The sequence below is a fragment of the Phalacrocorax carbo genome, chromosome 8 (genome assembly GCF_963921805.1).
Source record: "Phalacrocorax carbo chromosome 8, bPhaCar2.1, whole genome shotgun sequence".
NCBI classification, from domain to species: Eukaryota; Metazoa; Chordata; class Aves; order Suliformes; family Phalacrocoracidae; genus Phalacrocorax; species Phalacrocorax carbo.
The window spans coordinates 22016707-22036237 of NC_087520.1; the positions used below are offsets into that span (position 1 = coordinate 22016707).

The window sequence follows — 19531 nt, forward strand, 5'->3', positions numbered from 1 at the left end:
AGGGTGGGCAAGGGAAGAGGAATGAAACCCGAAGGCTGCATTTGGCTCTGTATTGCTTCAGATTGTCGGGGATGGACTGCGACGCTTAGAACAAAAAGGGTGTCAGGGCTCAGCTATGAACAATGATGTATCTCAGTATTCAGCATACCTTCAAAAACAAAGAAAGAAAAAAAAACCAAAGCAGAAAAAAAAAAAAAAAGAAAAAAATAGTGCTGGTCTGCAATTGTAACACTCCTTTGCATGGACCAGTGCTGAAACCAGACACCCAAGACTGTAACATGGTGACTGAGCTGCTGCTTGGTTGAAGAAGATGTGCAGCCCAGCCAGCTGCACTGAGTAGGAATTGGGATAAACCTTTTCTTTGGGGCAGCATTGAACCTAAAACCCAGGATTGTCCTCAGCATTCAGCCCAGGCACTCAGAAGCATTTGCTCCTTCCCGCGGAGCCCCAGGCACCTGCTGGATTGCAGCCAGAAAGCCGTTACCCAACCTTGAACAACAAGCTTTTCTGGGGCAAATCTGTGCAAATAAAGCAAAGGGGCATTTTATCACAAGACTCTTCACATTCAGCATTTCCCCACAGTACCTGCAGGAAACTACTGGGGGACATTCTATAGTCATATAGTTTTAAAAAAATAAATCTCCTCCTCACTTATTGCCTACCGTAATGTACCCTTTTGCTCCCAGTTTCTCTTTGAAGTAGCGCTCCTGCCCACCCTGCAGCCCTGGCCCTTGCAGGTGGCAGAGGGTGGCTCCCCGGGGCTGCTGTGGGGGCTGGGATGCAAGGGATCCCTTTTTGGGACACCCAGCTCTGAGCTGCACCCACACCTGGGCACCTGCTGCGATGCCACAAGCTGGGTGGGACAAAATGCTAATCCCTGGGGGCTGGCGATCCCCACTCCCCAGCCCTGGCAGCTCCTGCAAAGCGCTGGGTGCCTCTGGCCTCCCGGGTGGCGCAGGCTGCCTCCCCTGGCACAGTGCCTGGGCATTGCGTTTGCTCCTGCTCAGCTTCCCTGTCAGCATCTGAAACAGTCCCATGCTGCTGAAGGAGTGAGCTCTCACCTGCCCTTTGTGCCCAAGTCCTCCTTCCTGCCCCTTTGCAGAGTGGAGCGCTGTGAGCTAAAGACACATTTATATTAAAAAAAGAAAAAAATTTTTTAAAAAATCAAGTGGAAACTTATTTTTCACCATAAACCCTGCGTGAGGGATTCTAAACCCAACAGACCTGTGCTTCTTGAGCTGAACACCCTCCACTCTCACCCAGTCCCTGGGGCTGGCAGCACGTGCCCCCAGGGCAGGCAGCACGTGCCCCCGGCTTTTCCCTGCTGCAGTGATGAGCTGGCAGGTGCAGGCAGCAGCAGAGGGCTGCCCCAGCCACAGTTGTGCCTTGCACACCTCTGCACATAGTGCTTAAGTACTGGAGACATTTCCTGGGGGAGGGAGGAAAACAAAACATCCCAATTTAATGGAAAAAAAAAAAGAAAAAAAACCACCAGAAAACCCAAACAAACAAAAAGACGAACCAACCAACAACAACAAAAAAACCCAACCCAACCCCACTTATAGGCTTCAGGCACCACGAAGACCACTTATTGCATCTTTTCCTACCCTACAGGTGCAGTACTGATCAGCTCTGTGCAGGACAAGCCCTCCTCTTCCCAAGCACCAGCCATGCTGTCCAGAAGCCAGGCACGGGCAGGGGCTGCGGGCCAACCTGGGGCACCCAGCCGCAGGAAAACAATGTGAAATTTTGTATTTGGGTACACCAAAACCAATGCTTGGGAAGCGACTGAGTGATCCCCCATGAGAGGGCTCCCCCTGGCTCCGGAGCCCCACAGCTCTGCACTAACCCTTCCCCTCTGCCACGCTTGATGCATCCCCAGAAGGGCCCAGCCGTGGGGGCTCAGTCCTCCCGGCTGAGCGGGAGATGGAAGAATTCCACTTACTTTGCTCTTTTTTGTTGTTGTTTTTTTTGGATTGATCGTTTTCTGAAAAACATCAGCACAGCACAGGACAGTACTACCCACCCTAAATGTGTCGCTATATACATTCTACATAAGCTCTATAGCAATCACATGTAAACATCATCGTTGTGAGGAAATACTAGGACAGAAAAAGGCAAAGCTACAATGAGGCAATTGCCAACAGCAGATGCTCAGTCTCGGCCGGAGCTACTTGTGTTTGCTAAGATGAGATGAGAAGTGTGGGTAGCTTGTGGCAGGAGAGACCCCAAACCTTGCTGCTGAGGCTGAAACGGCACAAGGACTGTTCCCTGACAGTGATCGCCACCAGTGGCAGATGGGGGACCCACAGTTCCAACCCCACAGCGGCCTGTGGGCCCTCACACCGCCGGGCTGGTTGTCGTCAGAACCACAGCTCCCCTGAAAGTGAGGAGACATAGCCAGGTCGCTGTGCTGGTATCGGCACTGCTGGCATTCCCACTCCTGCCAGAGACCAGCTGCACACACAGCCCCAGAGCCAAGGGCCACCTCAGCAGGGCTTAGGCTCTTGGCATCGCATCTTGTGCGATTTTGGAGGCTTTGGCCATACTCCCTGCAAGAGCAAATAGTACCCACACCAGGGAAATGAGAATAAAACCCCAAAGTCATGTCAAGGGGAGACCCCAGGAGACTCTAATCTATCTATTGGCAGAGTTAAGGCTATAATATTCTATCTACATAGGATGGCTGAATCCCTAGTGGTCTCTTCGTCTGAAAAATAAATGGAAACGATGGCGATGGCTTGAGGAGCAGCAAGATTCCCACTCCCTCAGGAAAACAGTGCCTCTGGCCAGCTCGCGGTGGGGTTTGCTCCAGCCAGTGGTGGCCTTTCTCCCCCTCCCACCTCCCCCGGAGATGGAGGAGCAATTTGCAAGCAAATTTCAGGGGGCTGCTGGTTGAGCACGCCTTAAATCCAGCACTGTTGTGTAGCCCCGAGGGGCCCCGGCCAGAGGCAAGGCAAGCATGCCACAGGGCGCCGGCAGCCGTGGGGGATGGATCCTGGGTGCCAAGTGGGTGCTGGGGAAGTATATGGCTTATCAGGTACCAGGCAAAGCGTGGCAGGGTGTTGGGTGGGACAGACATTTGGCACAGCTGCTGTGCCCCCTCCTGCCTCCCTGCCTCTCTGGATTTTGGGCTGGCTGCTGGGCAGGGATCACAGGCGGTTCTCACCCCACATGCTTTACAGGGGGTGGAAGCAAGCGGGGAACAAGCCACTTGGCCCGGCTGGTCTCCCAGCCACCCAAGGTGCTGGAGAGAAGCCAGCTCCCTCGCACGGACCCAGAGCCATCTGTTCCCCAGGCTGTGCCAGCAGGACCCACTGGATCAAGCCTGGCTGGCTCCTGCCCCCTGGATCCTGGCTCCAAAGGCAGCAGAGGGCTGGAGCAGCTCAGGCCAGCAGGCATCAGTCCCATAGTCCCCCAGGTAGTGCATCCTTTTACCACCCCTCTCCTTCACACCTGCAAAGCTGCCTGGCCCCACAGCAAGAACAGCACAGAGCTGGTGTGTCCCACCACCCTCGCGTTCCAGCACACACCAGGAACGGGCTCAGCATCGGGGTGCTGCGACCCAGCCGGGCTGGGGGGGGGCTCAGGCCACGTGAGCAAGAAGAATGGCTTTGACAACAAAGTGGGTGACCCCGACGTGACCGCCAAGCACCCCGGTTTGCCGGTGGGGGAGGTGGGCGCCTCCATGGCCGACGGGTGAATGCCAGCTCCGTGACTCTGCTCTGACCCCCCATTTGCTGAGTGGCAAGTGCCTCATTACAGTGCATAGTTAAAAATCAAGGAAGCGGTACAATAAATCTGAATTACAGTACATCTGAGCCATAAATACATTTTTTAAGTATATACTTTTTTTTCTCTTCTTCTATTAAAAATTAGTTTATAATCCTGATTCTATTCACAATTAACAATTTCATCATCACACACTACGGACAAAAAAATGTTATGGTGAACACAGCTGCAACTCCGCGGCAGGAGCACGGAGGGGCCAGGAGCAGGGAGAGGGGCCGGGGGGGCTCCTAGGCTCCCCCTAAAACAATCAGTCAGAAGCAGGGGGACTAACGTGTGGCAGTGAGACATCAACACCATGGGGACTCACAGACAGAAGCAGCTTTGTTCAATGTAAACATCAATCGGAAGGGACAGCAGTCTCTCTCTCGTGCGTGCGTGCTCTCGCTCTCTCTCGCTCTCTCTCGCTTTCCATAGACTGAATAATTTCTTTGAAAACGTAAACATATTGGAAGTGCCTTGACTGAGGTATTGAGGTATTCCTCCAAGGTTAAGGCTGTTACCGATGCAGGCTTAGCTGGGCTTCCTGCAGCAAGCTGTCAAAATCCATGGTCTCATACTTGCTTTTCACTGGAGCTGGGGAGGACTCCTCCGTGCTGCAATCTGGGAACGGCAGGGACAGAAGACAGCTAGGTCAGGGAGTGGGGCATGAGTGCTCGCTGCCTGGCGGGAGGGAAACTGAGGCACAGCAGGGCACTGCTCGCTCCCCTGCTACCAGCGTGCTGCACCCCAGCACTGCAAAGCCAGCCTTTGAGGATGAGGATGAGCCAGCCTGGATGAGGTGGTGATGGGGAAAGGGAGTGGGGACAGTCCTGCCTCTCCCCCGTTTAAAAGGAGCTGTTGGGCAGAGGGCCTGTAGCAGTGCCCAGCCCGGCAGGCCACACGTACCACAGACACCCATTTCCAGGTGTGCAAAAATGTGCTGGATGCAGCTGAATTTCAGGGCCATCCCTGTGGAAGCCACGCCAGTCACGGGGAAGGGGGTGCCTGCCTGCAGTGCTCCCCAGCCCTCTGTCAGAAGCTGAGCAAACAGTGCCACCGCAAAGCCTGGGGAATTCAGCAAATGCCAGAAATAAGGCTGCTTAATTTAACAGTAGCTTAACCCTTTTGGGTTTATAATTTTGAAGGAGCCGTGAATGGCAAGGTTGCATTTCACCTCTACCTGTGGGCTCCCCATCTCACCCATCATCTCACACCCATCTCACACCAGGGCGATCAGGATTTTAGGAACGAGCCCAGCTGTGCAATAAGGGGGTGAGTGCCAGCCTTGCAGCAATCTGCAGGTGAGAAGCACTGAGGAGGGTTTCTCCTCTGCAAGGGGGACCTCTGGCCTCCCCTCCCCACAACACCGCACTGCCACGTGCCAACACCTTCATCACAGGGTGCTATCTGTTTCCTATCTTCTCTATGCCCAAAATGAGAGGCCCTGGGATTTATTTAGAGGAACAGTGGGCATTTGCACCCACAACCAAAGTCAGAGGGATCGCTGCTCTGAGCAAGTGAAATATCATAAGGTGCTAAAAGATCAGGCAGTACTTGTGTCAGACTGGGCATATAGAGATAAGTCATGGCTTAGGGCTTTATTTCATGGGCCTCGGTCTGTCATGCATAAGTGGGATACTAGAACCACTTCACCCCCTGCAGAGGGTACAGAAATAAATTCATGGTGTTCATGAGACACCTGAAGATCACAGCAATGAGGGCTGAGCAAAGCTTGGATCACGCTTCTCTTGCAGTGTTAACATAGGGTTTCGCTCCTGTCCCTCAGCTCAGGATGCAGCCCTACCACCCGTGGAGGGACAGGGTGCAACGAGGCCCTGGCTATCATGGTCACCGAGTGGGGCAGGAGGTCTTGCAGCAGCTCATACAACGCAGAAAGAGTTAATGCGACCACAGCACATTTCAGTGCTGTCATTTTGGCTCAAAAGTGATATGCATTGTGGCAAATCTGTCCTGCGGAGCAGCAAACCACCCAGATAACTTTTTGGGCTAATGAGATGTTGCTGACTGCTTTCTCTAATGACTAGGAACGGACTTGTCTGCTGGAAAGAGTCCAGTGCTGTGTAGAAACGCAGTGGAGACAGGATGGGCTGTGGCCAGATGAGACCCAGCAGCCCTGGGCTGTGATGCTATGTTTTGCAGCCAGCACACTCTAGGTCCTCACACTGGTTGCTCTTCTTCTCTCCCCCGTTTCCCAAGCCATCCGACTGAGCTAAGAGCAGCTATGTGAGCCGGAGGAGAGCCAGTGGGCTTTCCACGCAGGCTCTAAAGAGATTTAGGATCCTTGGGTGACTAGGGTTCAGCACTGCAACGTGCCGTTACAGCTCTGTGATAATAAGCAGGATGCTTTGGAAAGAGCAGCTCCTGCTTTCTTACCCAAGTCAGCGTATCTGGTCCAGAACTGCCCGAGGCCACCAGAGCTGAGCTGGAATGAAGGCTCATTCCTCTTCCTTAGCGAGGTGCCGTTCTTCAGTGATAAGGCAGCATGCTCCGAATACCGGTAGGTGATGAAGCCATATTTATCGCCCCTGAGCAACCGGAGAAAGAATTCCAGATGTGATGGGCCCTGCAGCCTCTCTGACATGGCTCTGCCCAGCACTGCACCCCTGTCCCTCCACCCCATTGTCTGTCCATCCCACTGGCCCTCCATCGCGCCAGCCCTCCCCATGCCCTTGGACCTGGGACACACTGCGTCTCCTCACCCGAAGTGCTGAGACTGTGGGCTCGGCTGACCGAGGGGGTTGGCATGGTGCAGAGCATTTCACCCCACCAGCACAACCGCATCACTCACACACGCACAGCTGGATGCAGGGGTGTCCCTGCACCTCCTGGCAGCACTGATGCTGCTGCAGGAGAGGGGTTACCCGGAGCCCCAGGCCGTGGTTCACTTGCCACCTACCTATTAGTCCTGGACAGGACCTGACACTCCACGATTTCACCAAACACTTCAAAGCGTTTCTTGAGTTCACTGGAGTTCATGCTGCTGGAGAGGTTTCTGATATACACCACCCGGCCTTCTCCCTGGCAAAGCAAGCGACAGGTTTCAGGCTCCAGGAGCCCTGTGCCTCTGTGCTGCTGACAGGCACTGGAAATATAGGGCCACCGAGGAGCCCCAGGGAGCCAGTGCTGGGAATCACACTGCAGCAGGGCGATGCCACTGTGGGTGCAGCCTGGCATCCCTGGGGTCTGCCTGTCTCTGCTCCAGCTAGCTCACAGGTGACTGCTGAAGGGGACAGCCATACCCACACCCCTTAGGACGCTGTTACAGCCAGGCTGAAGCAGCCACCCCAGCTGCCGTCTCATTTAAATTTCTCCTTTGTTCCTGCAGCTTTTTCAGCTTCTTCTGGTGAAGATGCCAGGAAATATTCCCAAGAATTGCTAGGGGCAAAATTCAATTGCATTGCAGAAAAAAAATGCTAGAGGCATGTGTGAGCATGTGTGTGCATGCACACAACAGTAGAGAGGACAAATATTATTTCCCCAGGAGCCTGCCACCCCACCCAGCTCTTACCCGTGGGCACACACAGGGCTCCCAGTGCACAAGGCTGCCTCCGCTGTGGGACCACATCCATAACAGCTGAGAAGCTTCAGGGATTCCCCAGCTCACCCCGCTAACTGCCAGCGCCACGTGCGCTGAAGCACCGGCGTAGGATGCTCTGGGCATTTCTGCACCAAGGACTCTGTGTATTGCAAATCGCCGGTAGCTTCCACTTCACATTAGGTTTTTCTCTCCCCACCTGCACTCCCATGTCCTTGTTTAACACTGGCCTTGCACCAAGGGATGCTGAAGCCAGGGCTAATGGGCTGCACTGCTGGTTTATTGGAGCAGGAGATGAACTGAGGGCTGGGGATTGCTTTGTCCATGCAGGGCCCCCACTCACTTACCATGGCCTTTTCCCGTCTCTTCTCCAGCTGGCCCCGGTGCCCGCTCCCACCCTGACACTGCTCGCCGTTCTCACACCTGGGAAGCAAGGGAGAGGAGGTCAGCCAGGGGGGTGGGGTGTATCTGGCAGGGAAAGCTTCAAACATCAAGAAGCAGCTGAGGCACCTGGTGTCTGCAGCAGCAGGCAGGTGGGTGCTTGGAAACACCAGCAGCCAAGGAGAGACGGGGGTCTGGAAACACTGGAAAGGACACTCGAAAGTCCTTTCTGACAGATGCCGGGGGAGGTCCCAGCTGGTGCTCGCCCCTTCCCAGGCATGGCTCCGGCCCCTGCCCATGCCCCATCACCCCCAGCGCAATGGAAATCCCTGGCTGCTTCATCCTGGTGCTGCTTTCTCTGGCCATGGCTGATGTTTTCAGCAGCTGCTGATGTAGTACCAATTATTTCAATGTTTTTTCTTTTATTAATTAGCATCTTTATTACCTGGGCTAGCAGACTGGAGAGAGCTGGGGCTGCCATACACCAGGGCAAAAACACAGGGTACAAGAACAGTCCCCAGTCGTCCCCCCCCAGCCCTGTACCTGAAGGTCCGTCTGCTTGCTGGTGATCGGGACCGGCAGCACGAAGATCCTGAGCTGGACCTGCTCCGGGAACAGTAATGCAAACTGGTCCTGGAAAGGGGGTTTCTCCGCAGGCACAGCTTGGTGTCACTGTGCTCCTCTTCCTCCTCCTCTTCCTCCTCCTCCTCCTCCTCCTCCACGAGGGAGCCACTCTCACTGCAGCTGTCTTCAAAGACGGTGTCATACTCAGGGGTCTTGCAGAAGACCATGTCCTCATCATCGAGAGCACTGTCCAGAAAGCCAAAGTGCTTTGTTAAGCTGGCTCTGATCTCCTGGTCTCTCAACTGCTTGATGCCGTCCTTCCACAGCATCTCGCCGCCCGCCTCCTTGCCGCCGAGGTCCAGCCCCTGGTAGTGGGCAGCCGGGACCTTCCTCTTGTGCTCCATCTCCACCTGGCCTGTGGGCTCCCACGACTTGAGCACCTTCCTCTGCAGGGTGGCCTCGGGCTTCAGCACCTGGCAGTAGTCGTGGTCCCCGAAGGAGCGGGAGAAGGGCCGCTTGAGCACACCCTGCTGCTCAGGGAGTGTGGGGCGCCCAGCAGTTCGGCTCAGGTGGGCGAAGAGCTCTGTCCTCTCAGGGTGCTTCTTGGGGGCTTTCCGGGAGGCTGCCGTGTCCCCTGCACCCCCAGGGCTGGGGGCTGTCCTGTCCTCCTTCCCTGGCTCCTGGGGGATGTCTGGCTTGTACAGGTCCTCCTCAGCAGGCTTGTATGGCGGAGTGGTGGGTGGCGTGAGACCTGAACCCCCCCAACAAAGGGCAGGAGTCAGCTCTGCCCCCGCCATCCTGTCCCGTCCCACGCTGACACCTGAGCTGTACCAGGCATTGCAAGGGAGGGAGGCTGCTTGGGGAAAAAGGATGCCTGGTCCCAGAAGGCACCAGAGGACTCCCCCTTCCCTCCTGGCTTGCAGTGTTTGGATGCGGAGGCAGTGCATGGGAAGTACCCTGCATTTGCAAAGGAGAGCTCTTAGGCCAGAGAATGAATGTGCCTGCTTGGCTGGGCTTGGCTGGAGCTGGCAACTCCAGGCTGAATTCCGGGTAAATTTGCCCCCTCCCAGGGAGGATTTCTGCAAAATTAAAAAAGTAAAAGCCTGTCCTACCTGCTGTCCCACACAGCTCCACGGTCAGCATCGGCTCAAAGTTTCTCTTCCCAAAGGTTGAGTCACTGGGTAAGAGGAGAAAATAAGGAGGGAGAGGTGTTTAGGTGAACCACAGTTGCAAAAAACGAAAACAAAAGGAAGTTGAGAAAGTCCTGCCTACAAGCGAGCCCTCCCACCACGGCTAGAGCTAGACAGAGTAACCCCGTGGAGGGGTGCGAGGGGCAGGGTGGCGAGCTGCATGCCCTCCCTGTCCTACCCAGAGCTCCAGGGCACATTGCCACTGGCACACAGAAATGCCCTGCCTGCAGCCCAAGGCTCTCCGAGCTTCTTGCACCCACACAAGGAACGTGGCTCCCCACAGCCCTGCGCCCAGGTGCACAGCTCTGGTCTGCAAAAGCAGCTTTGCTTGGTCACTGCAGATGCATGCCCAGCCAGCCAAACCAAGGTGGCTTTCCAGCCCCAGTGCGGTTCATTTAGCCCCGTGCGCACTTACGTTTGTGCCAAGGACAGCGTGAGACACCTGGGTGTTTCTGAAAGGCAGGGAGAGAAGCAGGGTTACCAGTGGAGCTGTGCTCCCTCCAGTGCCCTCAGTAGTCGTGGTGGGAGCTGGGGCCCCTCTGCCCACCCTGGCCTGGGGCCAGGGACCATGGGCTTTGCCTGCCTGCAAGGCAGCAGCATCTGCAGGAGGGTTAACGCTGCCAGGGTTGTGCCACTCATGGTCACCAAGCACCTGTGGATAGCTGCAATTTTGGGACGCTGGTGCAGCTGAACCCTGGTGCCCAGGCACAGGGCGAGCCCACAGGGGAAAGGGGCCCAAAGCGTTGGGGCAGCCTGGTCCCTGCTGGGTTAGTGTAACACCGGCTCCTTCATCTCATTGTAAGGATGGGGAAACTGAGGAAGGAGGCCCCATGGATTGAAACAGCACACCAAAACCAGAACAGGGCCCCAAACTCCCCATGCATGGGAGCCCACAGCCAGCTGGCACTTGCCTGCAGCAGGGACAGTATGGGCAGCACGGACGCACTGGGGAGGGGTGAGCAGAGTGACAGCCCCTGGTCCCCCTTACCTGCTTGCTTCAGGTGGGCACAGTGCTGGCTCTCAGCCCCGTTGCCCACTTCACCATCTGCCAGGGAGCCCAGGGAGAGGCGCTGGGGCTCTGCCGGTGGTGCCATGCTCCTGCCGTCTCCCTCCTCCGTGCCCCCCACCTCCACTTCAGCCGCAGGTTCTTCAGCGGAGAAGCCCTCCAGCGCCAGGCATAGCGTGGGCTCTCTGCAGGCCAGCGTGTCCAGGCGGCCACGGCTGTCCCCTGCCTCCCGGGGGATGGAGGGCTCAGGGGGTGGGTCGTCAAGGAAGGAGAGCCAGTGGCCGAGCTCAGGGTTGAGTCTCTTGGACCGGCGGACGGCATAAATGGTGCTCTCCTGCTTGCGGGCCACCTTCCCTGCGGCTGTGCCGGGGCCACCGGCATGCTTCCCAGCATCGTCCTCTAGGCCACCCAGCTCCCACGGTGCCTCTGCCTCAGCCCCAGGGTTCTGCCGTGGCTCACCCTTCTCCGTTTTGGCTCTGGGTGCGCAGGTCCCACTAGTGTCCTCCCCATCCTGGGCTGGTGATGCAGGGGAGCAGGAGCCAGGCGGCCGGGCCAGGGTGGCGTACACAGGCTTGCCCAGGCGGTATGGCTTGCTGACGTCACACAGCAGGTCCCGTGCCAGCAGCTCCTTCAGGATGGAGAAGGATGCTCTGGGCTTCTTGCAGCCCCCAGCTGCCTGCCAGGCACAGCCTGGCTGGCTCTGGGTGCTGCTGGGGGGGCCTGGCTGCGTGGGGCAGTCCGGTTTGGCTCTCTTGAAGGGGCTGCTGCAGGGCTGGGGCTTGGCATGGGCGGTGTCGTGGGTAGGTAGCTTCCGCGGTGGCAGGCAGTAAGTATGCATGTAGCGGATGAGCTCCACCACCGAGTGCATCTGCCCCATGCAGGAGAACTGGCTGCTGGAGCCATCCTCTGCCAAGGAGGGGGTCACCAAATCACTGGAGCTCAGTGAGTCCTCACTGGAGTCACTGTCATCCTCATGATGGGTGCAGTCACCTGGGGATGGGTGGTGGCGGCTGCTGGGGCACTCCTCAGGCGCTTCGGGGGCTTTGGTCTGGGGGCAGGGGGCGGTGGAGGTGAGGTGCCGGTGCAGCTCAGTGCAGCTGCGGCTCTGCGCCTGTGGGACGCTTGCCCTCCTGTCCCGGGGACCCTCCACCTTTGGAGAAGAGAGCGGAGAAAATCAGCCCCAAGCTCTGCAGCCATGACCTGACGCAAGTACCATGGGAGAAGCCCCCCCAGACTAACAGAGCCACCCCACTTCCTTGAATCCCCTGGTCCCGGCCCACCAGCATCCCACCCTGCCTGGGGGTCAGCTCCACACCCCAGGGGGTTTCCACCAGACATGTGGGGCCAGCAGCCCAACCGCTGTGCCTCCAGTAGCCGGCACACAATGATGCTCCTTCTCCCTGGGAGGGATTTGCTGCTCTTCCCAGGCAATCTAATTTGCTGGGCCTAATGCACCGCACAATTACTATTAGCTAGTAGAAAAATCTCTGAAGGCAACTTCTGCTGGGTTTCAGGAGACAGGCTTAAGTCGGCTCTGCAGCATAGCATGCAGCTCTCCCCAGCCAATGGCTCCCGGCTTGGGCTCTAAGTCAGCAGGGAGGGTGGTGGCCAGGGACCATGGGGGACTTTCACAAACCAGTGCTCAGGGAAGCTGGGAGAGGCCTGGTCCCACTGGGTCCAAATAAGACCGAGACGTTTCCCAGCCCAGCACAAAGCCCGAAGGTTTTGCTGGGCCTGGACTGTAGCCCCCGCACAGACAGGGACAGAACGCTGCATGCTGCTCGCTGGCGGTGACTGTCCCTGCTTGTCCCCAGCCCCTGGTCCAACTCAGAGGCTGCCCACACTCCTCGACACTGTCCTTCGGTGACCTTCTTTAGGACGGCTCCCAAGAGGTGGGCGCAGATGGGCTCGAGCTCTGCCCACTGAGGAAGTACCTTTGTGCAGGGCCGTGTGGGTCGGGACTTAAGGGTCCCCGGGCGCCGGGTGCTCCCGTCCCGCTGACCCTCACAGCTTGGAGGCACGTGCGATGGAGAGAGGAGCAACTTCTTCAGCTGCAAAGAGAAGCAGCAAGAAAAGGAGTCGGCATCATAGCAAGGGCAGGAGAAAGTGTCAGCGGGGCCACAGCCCCTCGGCTCATGCCTATGCTGGGCATGTCCATTGCTGAGCATCAGACCCAAAAATGGAGGGGGTAAAATAAAAAGGCAGGAGGCATTTCCCACTCCCCCATGGCTGTGGGGGCAGGCGCCTGGCCACAAACAGCCCCAAGGGGGTCGGGGCCGTCTCCGCAGCATTCACCTGTGTCCCCAGGGGTCCCCCAGCAGGTCAGCAGGACATGAGGATATTTACTTCTCAGGGGCATCCCCACTCTAGCTAGACATACATGAGCTGTCATGGTGTCCAAACTTCTCACTCCATCAATTCTGCCCTTAGGTGGCAGAGACTTAACATTGGCATGAGTTTCAGCTTTGGACTCCTTGCTTGGGTTCCCGTGCAAGGCTCATTTAGCCAAAACATCCAGAGAAGGGCTCAATTCATTAGTGAGCTTGCAAGGCATTTTGCAGATGCAAGCCCCTGTGGCACCTGTTGAGGATCTTCCCCAATACACCCTGTCAAGTGCGTAGGCAGTGGGAGTGGGGTTCTCCCTGGGTTATCCACAGTGTCACCGCTTCTGATGGTAAGGTCAGCATAACATTTTTCTTCTACTCAAAACCATTTTTGGTTAGGGGGAAAGAAATGAAACCCCACACCCATCAAGAGCATTTCATATTCCACCCATGTTGCGCTGACAACTGAAAGCAACACAGCTCAACAGCAAGACGACTGCGTAGGTGCCAGGGGACTGAACGGAGGAGACAGATCTGGGGCTCCCATGCTGGCCAGCGGGCAGAGAGCCCCAGGACGGACATGGGGGGAGTTAAGGGGTGATAGAAATAGGGGGTGCCCAGGTCAGGGTCTGCCTGGAAACATCAGCCAGTGCACCCACGGCTTTAGCCGTGCAGCTCCTGTTGGTGGAAGCAACCAGCACCTCCCCCCACCCCTGCAACGTATACATCCTATATATACACATACATATTGTGTGTGATATATACCCCCCTGTGCAGGGGGAGGGTGGTGGAAATGCACGCTCTCACCACTGGATGTCACTCCTCCCCATCACAGCCCCGGCTTTTGGGGAGACGTGGGGCCAGGCTGGGGGTCCCTGGGGGAGACTGAGCCTCAGGAGGGAGCAGGCTGGGTGCCCCTGTCCCAGGGGACCTGCCAGCGACGGCGGTGGCTTGCAGCAAATGCTGCCAGTTAGTCCTGGCTAGGAGGGGGAGCAGGGCCAGAGCCCCAATACTGCAAGGAACCAAGAGGGATGCTCCGGTCACCACATCTGTAGGGACTGGAGGGCACACAGCCCCTGAGCAGGCTGTGGTGGAAGGCATGGCGGGAGGTCAAACCCTTCTTCTGAAAGCTGAAGGCATGGGCATGCCAACCCCCCTCTGTCCCTCCTGTGAGAGAAGCAGGGCGCTCATCCCTGAGGGAGAGCCGGGCGGGAGCAGCGACCATTGCCCATGGGCACGGGGCTGGGATGCACTTGGGAGACCCCTGGGCAGCCCCACATCCATGTGTCCTGTTAAAGCAGGTGTGGGTCTTGACAAACCAGCTCCTGCCCCTTTGACACCCACCCCCGCCCCCTTCATATATATATTTGCATACACATAGCTTGTTCCCATGAGGATGGTGATGGAGGTGACAGCAATGATGCAGAACATGTATACGTATACAATACAAGTATATGCTTTGGTATTGACGGTTAAAAAGAGTTTTAAGCCTAGAATGAAAAAATTCAGACCTTTGCTTCCTATCATACCCATGCAGCCGGCTTATCAGGGGCTCATCCAAATCCACCTTAAACAGTAGGAAGTAGGTTCTTACTAGAGACAGCTCATCAAACTCGGGGACCGGGGGTGGCCCCCCCGTGACCGGGGCGGTGGGTTTGGGGGAGGGGGCGGGCGAGGTGTAGGCATGGTTGAGCGTGTCCCCCTCTTCCATAGTTCGGAAGGCAGCCAGGCCCATGTCATCTCCCTGTATATCATCCAATGTCTCGGTGAGGGCTGCCAGCAGCGCTTCATTCTCGCTGTCTATTATCTGAAAGGAGCAGGCAGAGAAGAGAGGGGGAGTTAGGCTGGGCAGAGGGACCAGGGGATGCTGGGCAGGGGGTAAAAGGGGTGGCAGTGCCACATGAGAACCCAGACTTCCTGGTGACCCCACAGGGGACCTGGGAGATCTTCTCCCCAGTGGAGCACTAGGATGGCATCGGGGAGAGAGACCCATCTGGAAAAGGAGCATCAGTATGTCCCCCTGCACCCTCAGCAGGAAGATAATGAATCAGAGCATCTTCCCTCTCCAGAGTCGCCTCTACCCCACCATGAGACAAACAGCAGCGGATGAAGGATCTGTGATTAAAAGGCTCCTTGCCCAAATCCTCCTGACTCTGGGCTGCAGGCTCGCCAGGCACTGCCTATCACAGCACTGCTGAGCCAGGATGCACAGCATCCAGCCAGGATGGGAGCCTGGGGAGGGGGCAGGCAGAGCCCCCTGCCCTCTGAGGGGCTGAGGAGGCCCAAGAGGGCATGGCTAGTTATTCGCAGCTCTCCTGATGGGGAAGGCAAAGAAAATGCAGAGACCTGTAAGCTCACTCCAGGGCTGCCCAGTGGACAAGAGGGCATGACCCTCCTGGGAGCACACTGCCCAAGCTGCACTGCTGGCCAGATACCACAGCTTGCAACAAGCAGTATGGGGCTTTGTTTTCACTAAAGGCCCCCAAACGCAGGTACCTCCAGTTCAACAGGGGCTCTGAGACCTCACGCTTAAAGCTGGCTGCGCCCAGTGCTCTGTGAGGGACCCTATCGACAGAACACGACCCCCAGAACGAGATGGGCCTTGTATTACAGCTCCCCTGATCTATTTTGTTCAGCAAACAGCATGATCTGGGGATGCTGATGGGAGATTTGTGAATGTCTGGGGCTGTCCTGGGATAGGCAGGGCCGCGGGCTGCTCCTGCCTCCTCTCTTCCTGCCACACTGGCCTGCCCCCTCAGGCCCCTCTTTCCATCTGGGCTTCACCTTGGCTGATGCACCTTCAGCTGTCCCAGCACACCCCCCCAGTCCCACACGGCCCACGAGTCCCCTTCCAGTCTAGAATTATGATGCAAAAGCCCAAAAGAGGATGCAGAAGCTAAAAATGGCTGAAGTGAGCCAGGAGTTCCTTCTTTTTGGTCCTCCTCCATCATATTCTGAATGCAAACCATGTCCAACAAGAAGCAGGCTACCATCAGCTATAAAATTAGTGCAGGATTGCAAGGAGGACTGTTGACTGCACACAGCCTCCTGTGTTTCTCTCATCTTGTTTGAAAATTAAATATCTTTTGTTCCATGCCATAACCTTGCTCACAGTTACTAGAGCAGGCTCCAGGGAAGGGCAGCAGGATGCTCCGTTTCTTTTCGTCCTGTTATTGGCACAAGACCACTGTGCATACAAGTTCAGTGGGATACATTTCATCATACACTGCTGCCCCTAATGGGCCTGTCTTTTGCATTTATTTTCTGTTTATCTTTTCCCCAGGAAGTTCAGCGGAAAATATGCAGCTCGTGATGAAGGTCCCTCAGCTGGACTGGACCATTTTCAAGCACAGCATCAGCATAGCATAAAAGCCAGAGAGTTGTTATTATGGCCAGGTTAGAAAATATTGGGGCTTTTTTTTCCCTTCCTTGTTTAAATACAAATCCTCCTCCCTCCCAAAATGTAACCCGGAGTTGGTGACTAGCAGACACCAGTGGGTCGCAACCTCCTTGTCCGAGGGGGTAAGGGGCTGGGTGCTGCTTGGGAGGGCATGGCAACCCCAGCCCCTGAGGATGGGGCACATCCAGGGCATGGCAGGATCTTTGGGAGGGGTGGGTGGGCTGTCCAGCCTGCTCTGCCCCCAGTCCCTGGGCAGCCTCTGCAGCTCCCTGCCTCCAACCTGCCTGCACTATGCTCACAGCCCTGCCCTGGTGTCACAACTCTGTGAGATGCTCAGCTCTTCCACAAGTAAGGCAAAAACATGCCAAGGGACAGGGCCAGCCCTGCTGGTGCCCAGGAGCATCCTCTGCCCTGGCCCTGCTTTGTACCGTGTGGTCCCAGGTGCCAGCACAGTGGCCATCTCAGGGCAAAGGCGAGGAGAGAAACCAAGTTGCCCGCTGCCAGAGGGACCCTAGCCCCAAAGCCAGGGGGGGTGCCAGAGCTGGAGAGCTGGGGGAAGGGGCTGCTTTCTGCTCCTGGGAAATGAATATACATGCCCTGTGCCACAGCCCTAAGACCCCCACGCTGCCACTCCAACACACCCTGCCATGCTGGGAATTGAACAGGACGTGCTGTGCACCAGCTGTAATTCCCTTTTAATAGTACATCACAGCAGCCCTCCTCTGCTCGTCCACCTCCTCATTAGCCTTACTCTGCTCGCTCCCGTTTACAGCCAGCAAATTAATGAAGCACTAATCAGCTGGGGAGGAGCTATTAATAGTTGTGTGGTTCTCTCCTTCCTCCCTCTTTCTCCCACTCTCCTGTCCTCCCCCTGCCTCCATCCTCGGGTCTGCTGTGCCAGGAGGATGGGGGTACCTGGAAGAGCTCGGAGTCATCGGTGCTGTACTGGCTGGAGTCGGTCTCCGAGTGCTCCACACACCACTGCAGCTCGCTGAAGCAGCCGGCCGAGTCAAAGTCGCTGGCATCCAGCTGAGACAAATCAATCTCGGGGAAGTCAGAGTAGAGGTGCTCCTCGCCAGACACCTCATACTAAGGAGAGAAGAGAAAGTGGGTGAGCCTGCTGCTCTTCCAGAGGGGCAAGCAGCAAAGGCAGCGGCAACAACCTGCGGAGACGGCTGGTCTCCCTGCATTCCGTCACCTCTGCTTGAGCCCATTACTCAGACCCTCTTTGGAATCAGCTTTGCCAAGTGCCTCCAGGAGCAATTACATGGCAGTGGAGAGCACAGAGAGCACCTCTTTGCTGCACACCTTGCAAAACAGTTTGCACAGCCTGGCACTGGCACTGACGGTTAGTGAAAGCTGCCCCGCAACGGCCACCAAACCCCCCACTCTTGTGTCCCTTGCTGTGGCAGCCGTTGAAACTGCAGTGTCTGCAAGGGAAGAGCCTCGTCCCCTCCAGTGAGCAGAAGCTCAAAGCACAGCACAGCTGTCTGGACTGCGGTAAAGCAGCTGCTGTTGCTTTTAGGGGAAACTGAAGCCACCCAGGGTTATTCAGGTGCCCCAGGGATCAGCGATAGCAGAGCAAGGCAAGAGACTTGGGCTCACACAAGACAGCAACACATGGGGCCAGGCTCCTGTGGGTAGCCTCACACTCAGTCAGGGTGGCCGCTCTGTATCCCATCCCCATCCCTGCCACATGGCACCAAACCGCTTAGGGACAGTTCCTCTGGGGAAGCTGCACGTCCTGCACATCCCAAGGCACTGCCAAGGCAAGACAGACCCTGGGCCCCATGTCACACACACAGGATGAGAAAAATGGCATGGAAACAAATCGATGTCTGGGTGCACATGGGGTGATGCAAGCTCTAGTAACCGAGCTAAAAATCTCCATTTAACCACAGAAGGCAGCTGGGACCTGCCCTGCTTCTGCCTGTCTCCCAGCTTCTGTCCAGCCACAAAGCCCCACGGCTGCATCCAGAAGCCGCGGGAGCAAGGGCTGGCACTGGCATGGCCCTGCCCGCACTGCCGCTCACAGCCTGCGCCGAGCCCTCGGGTCACGCTCGGTTTTGTACTGACTGATGTCCAGGTTCAAACAGGGAGGGGAAAGGTCTGGTGCGACTCCTCCTGGTATTGGCTGCCCAGGGGGAGTTTTCTGGTGATGAGGGAAGCAAGTTTATTTACAGAACAAATGGATTTTGGAGAAGGCACACATCTGAGCACGTGAGAGCTGCTGCAGGGGCAGAACAAGGGGCCTCCCCTCCTGAAGTACCCTGGAAGAGTCTCCTCCAATGCTCAACGGGAAGGAAAAGGGATTTCAAACTGAGCGGCAGGAATAGAAAATACAGTGTTTCACTCTTTCTCCTTTTTTTTTTTTAATTGGGATAATCTGGGATTATCAGCTATGTTCCCACAGACTGAAGGGCCTGTGTGCCAGGTGCTAGCCACTGGGTTTAAGATACCCTGCGCCACACCAAAGGATGTTCCTGTGCACACACGTACACACACCCCCCTGCACACAGAACCCATTTTGCATTTCTCACCTGCTTTCTGCCCTGTTCCCTCCCAGGGGTGGCAAGGAAAGGGTGAGTGGCTTGGAGGACACAGCAAGGGCAGGAGAGAGCAGTTTCATGGCCTGATAGTGAGCCAGTGCCGTGCCCCAGCAGCAGACTGCCGGCCCAGCCATCCCCACGGCCACAGCAGGGCTGGGGGTTGTGGGGAGCTGCTGACACTGCCCCAGCCTCGCTGGTGAGGGAAACCCCATGGGGGAACAGGGAGCTGCCCCTGTGCTGGGGGAATGCTCTCCCCATGTCCTCTGCCTGCCGCTGGAGGGAGGCGTATCAGCTAGACATCCATGTGCGTGGTGCCGCCAAGTATATCGGGCACAAAAAGAGGTCTGTGCAGCCCCTTGAATGGCTGCAGGATCTGGATACTCCTCACGGATCCCCCAAGCCTGGGGCTCTTCAAACCTGCCCTGCAAAAACTTTCCTTCCCAGGTGGTCAGAGCGCATGTAGCAGGTCAAGGGTCCCTGTCCTCATCACTGACAGCTCTGGGGGACACAGATGTTACCTTTCCCCCAGCTGTCCTGTCCTCTCTGCTCAGGAACATCCTGGGCTGCTCTGGGATCAGACGTCCTTTGGCCTTTCAGATGTGTCCCTTACCTGCTGTGGCTTGTCCCTGATTTCCTGCCACCGCTCTTGCGCCTGCTCCAGAAAAATCTTGCAACAACTTTGGCTCCCACTTCTCCCCAAATCTTCCCATGGGAACAAAGGCAAAGGCTTTTATTTTTAGAAAAGCCATACATATATATATGTGTGCGCGCGCGTGCGCGTGCGTTCCAT

The 19531-nt window shown here is 56.6% G+C and overlaps 1 protein-coding gene across 1 annotated transcript in view; it reads right to left on the minus strand.

Annotated features, from left to right (window-relative positions):
* Positions 1 to 4095: 4095 nt before the first annotated feature.
* The window catches only part of PPARGC1B (PPARG coactivator 1 beta), a 48690-nt gene continuing 33254 nt past the window's right edge, over positions 4096 to 19531 (minus strand). The window contains exons 2-12 of the mRNA XM_064459007.1: positions 17108 to 17281; positions 14387 to 14599; positions 12403 to 12519; positions 10451 to 11618; positions 9878 to 9914; positions 9385 to 9449; positions 8252 to 9023; positions 7675 to 7750; positions 6689 to 6810; positions 6166 to 6317; positions 4096 to 4392 (exon numbers count right to left, since the gene is read on the minus strand). Coding sequence (XP_064315077.1) covers positions 4289 to 4392; positions 6166 to 6317; positions 6689 to 6810; positions 7675 to 7750; positions 8252 to 9023; positions 9385 to 9449; positions 9878 to 9914; positions 10451 to 11618; positions 12403 to 12519; positions 14387 to 14599; positions 17108 to 17281 — 3000 coding nt within the window. The 3' untranslated portion in view covers positions 4096 to 4288. The remainder of the gene's footprint in view (positions 4393 to 6165; positions 6318 to 6688; positions 6811 to 7674; positions 7751 to 8251; positions 9024 to 9384; positions 9450 to 9877; positions 9915 to 10450; positions 11619 to 12402; positions 12520 to 14386; positions 14600 to 17107; positions 17282 to 19531) is intronic.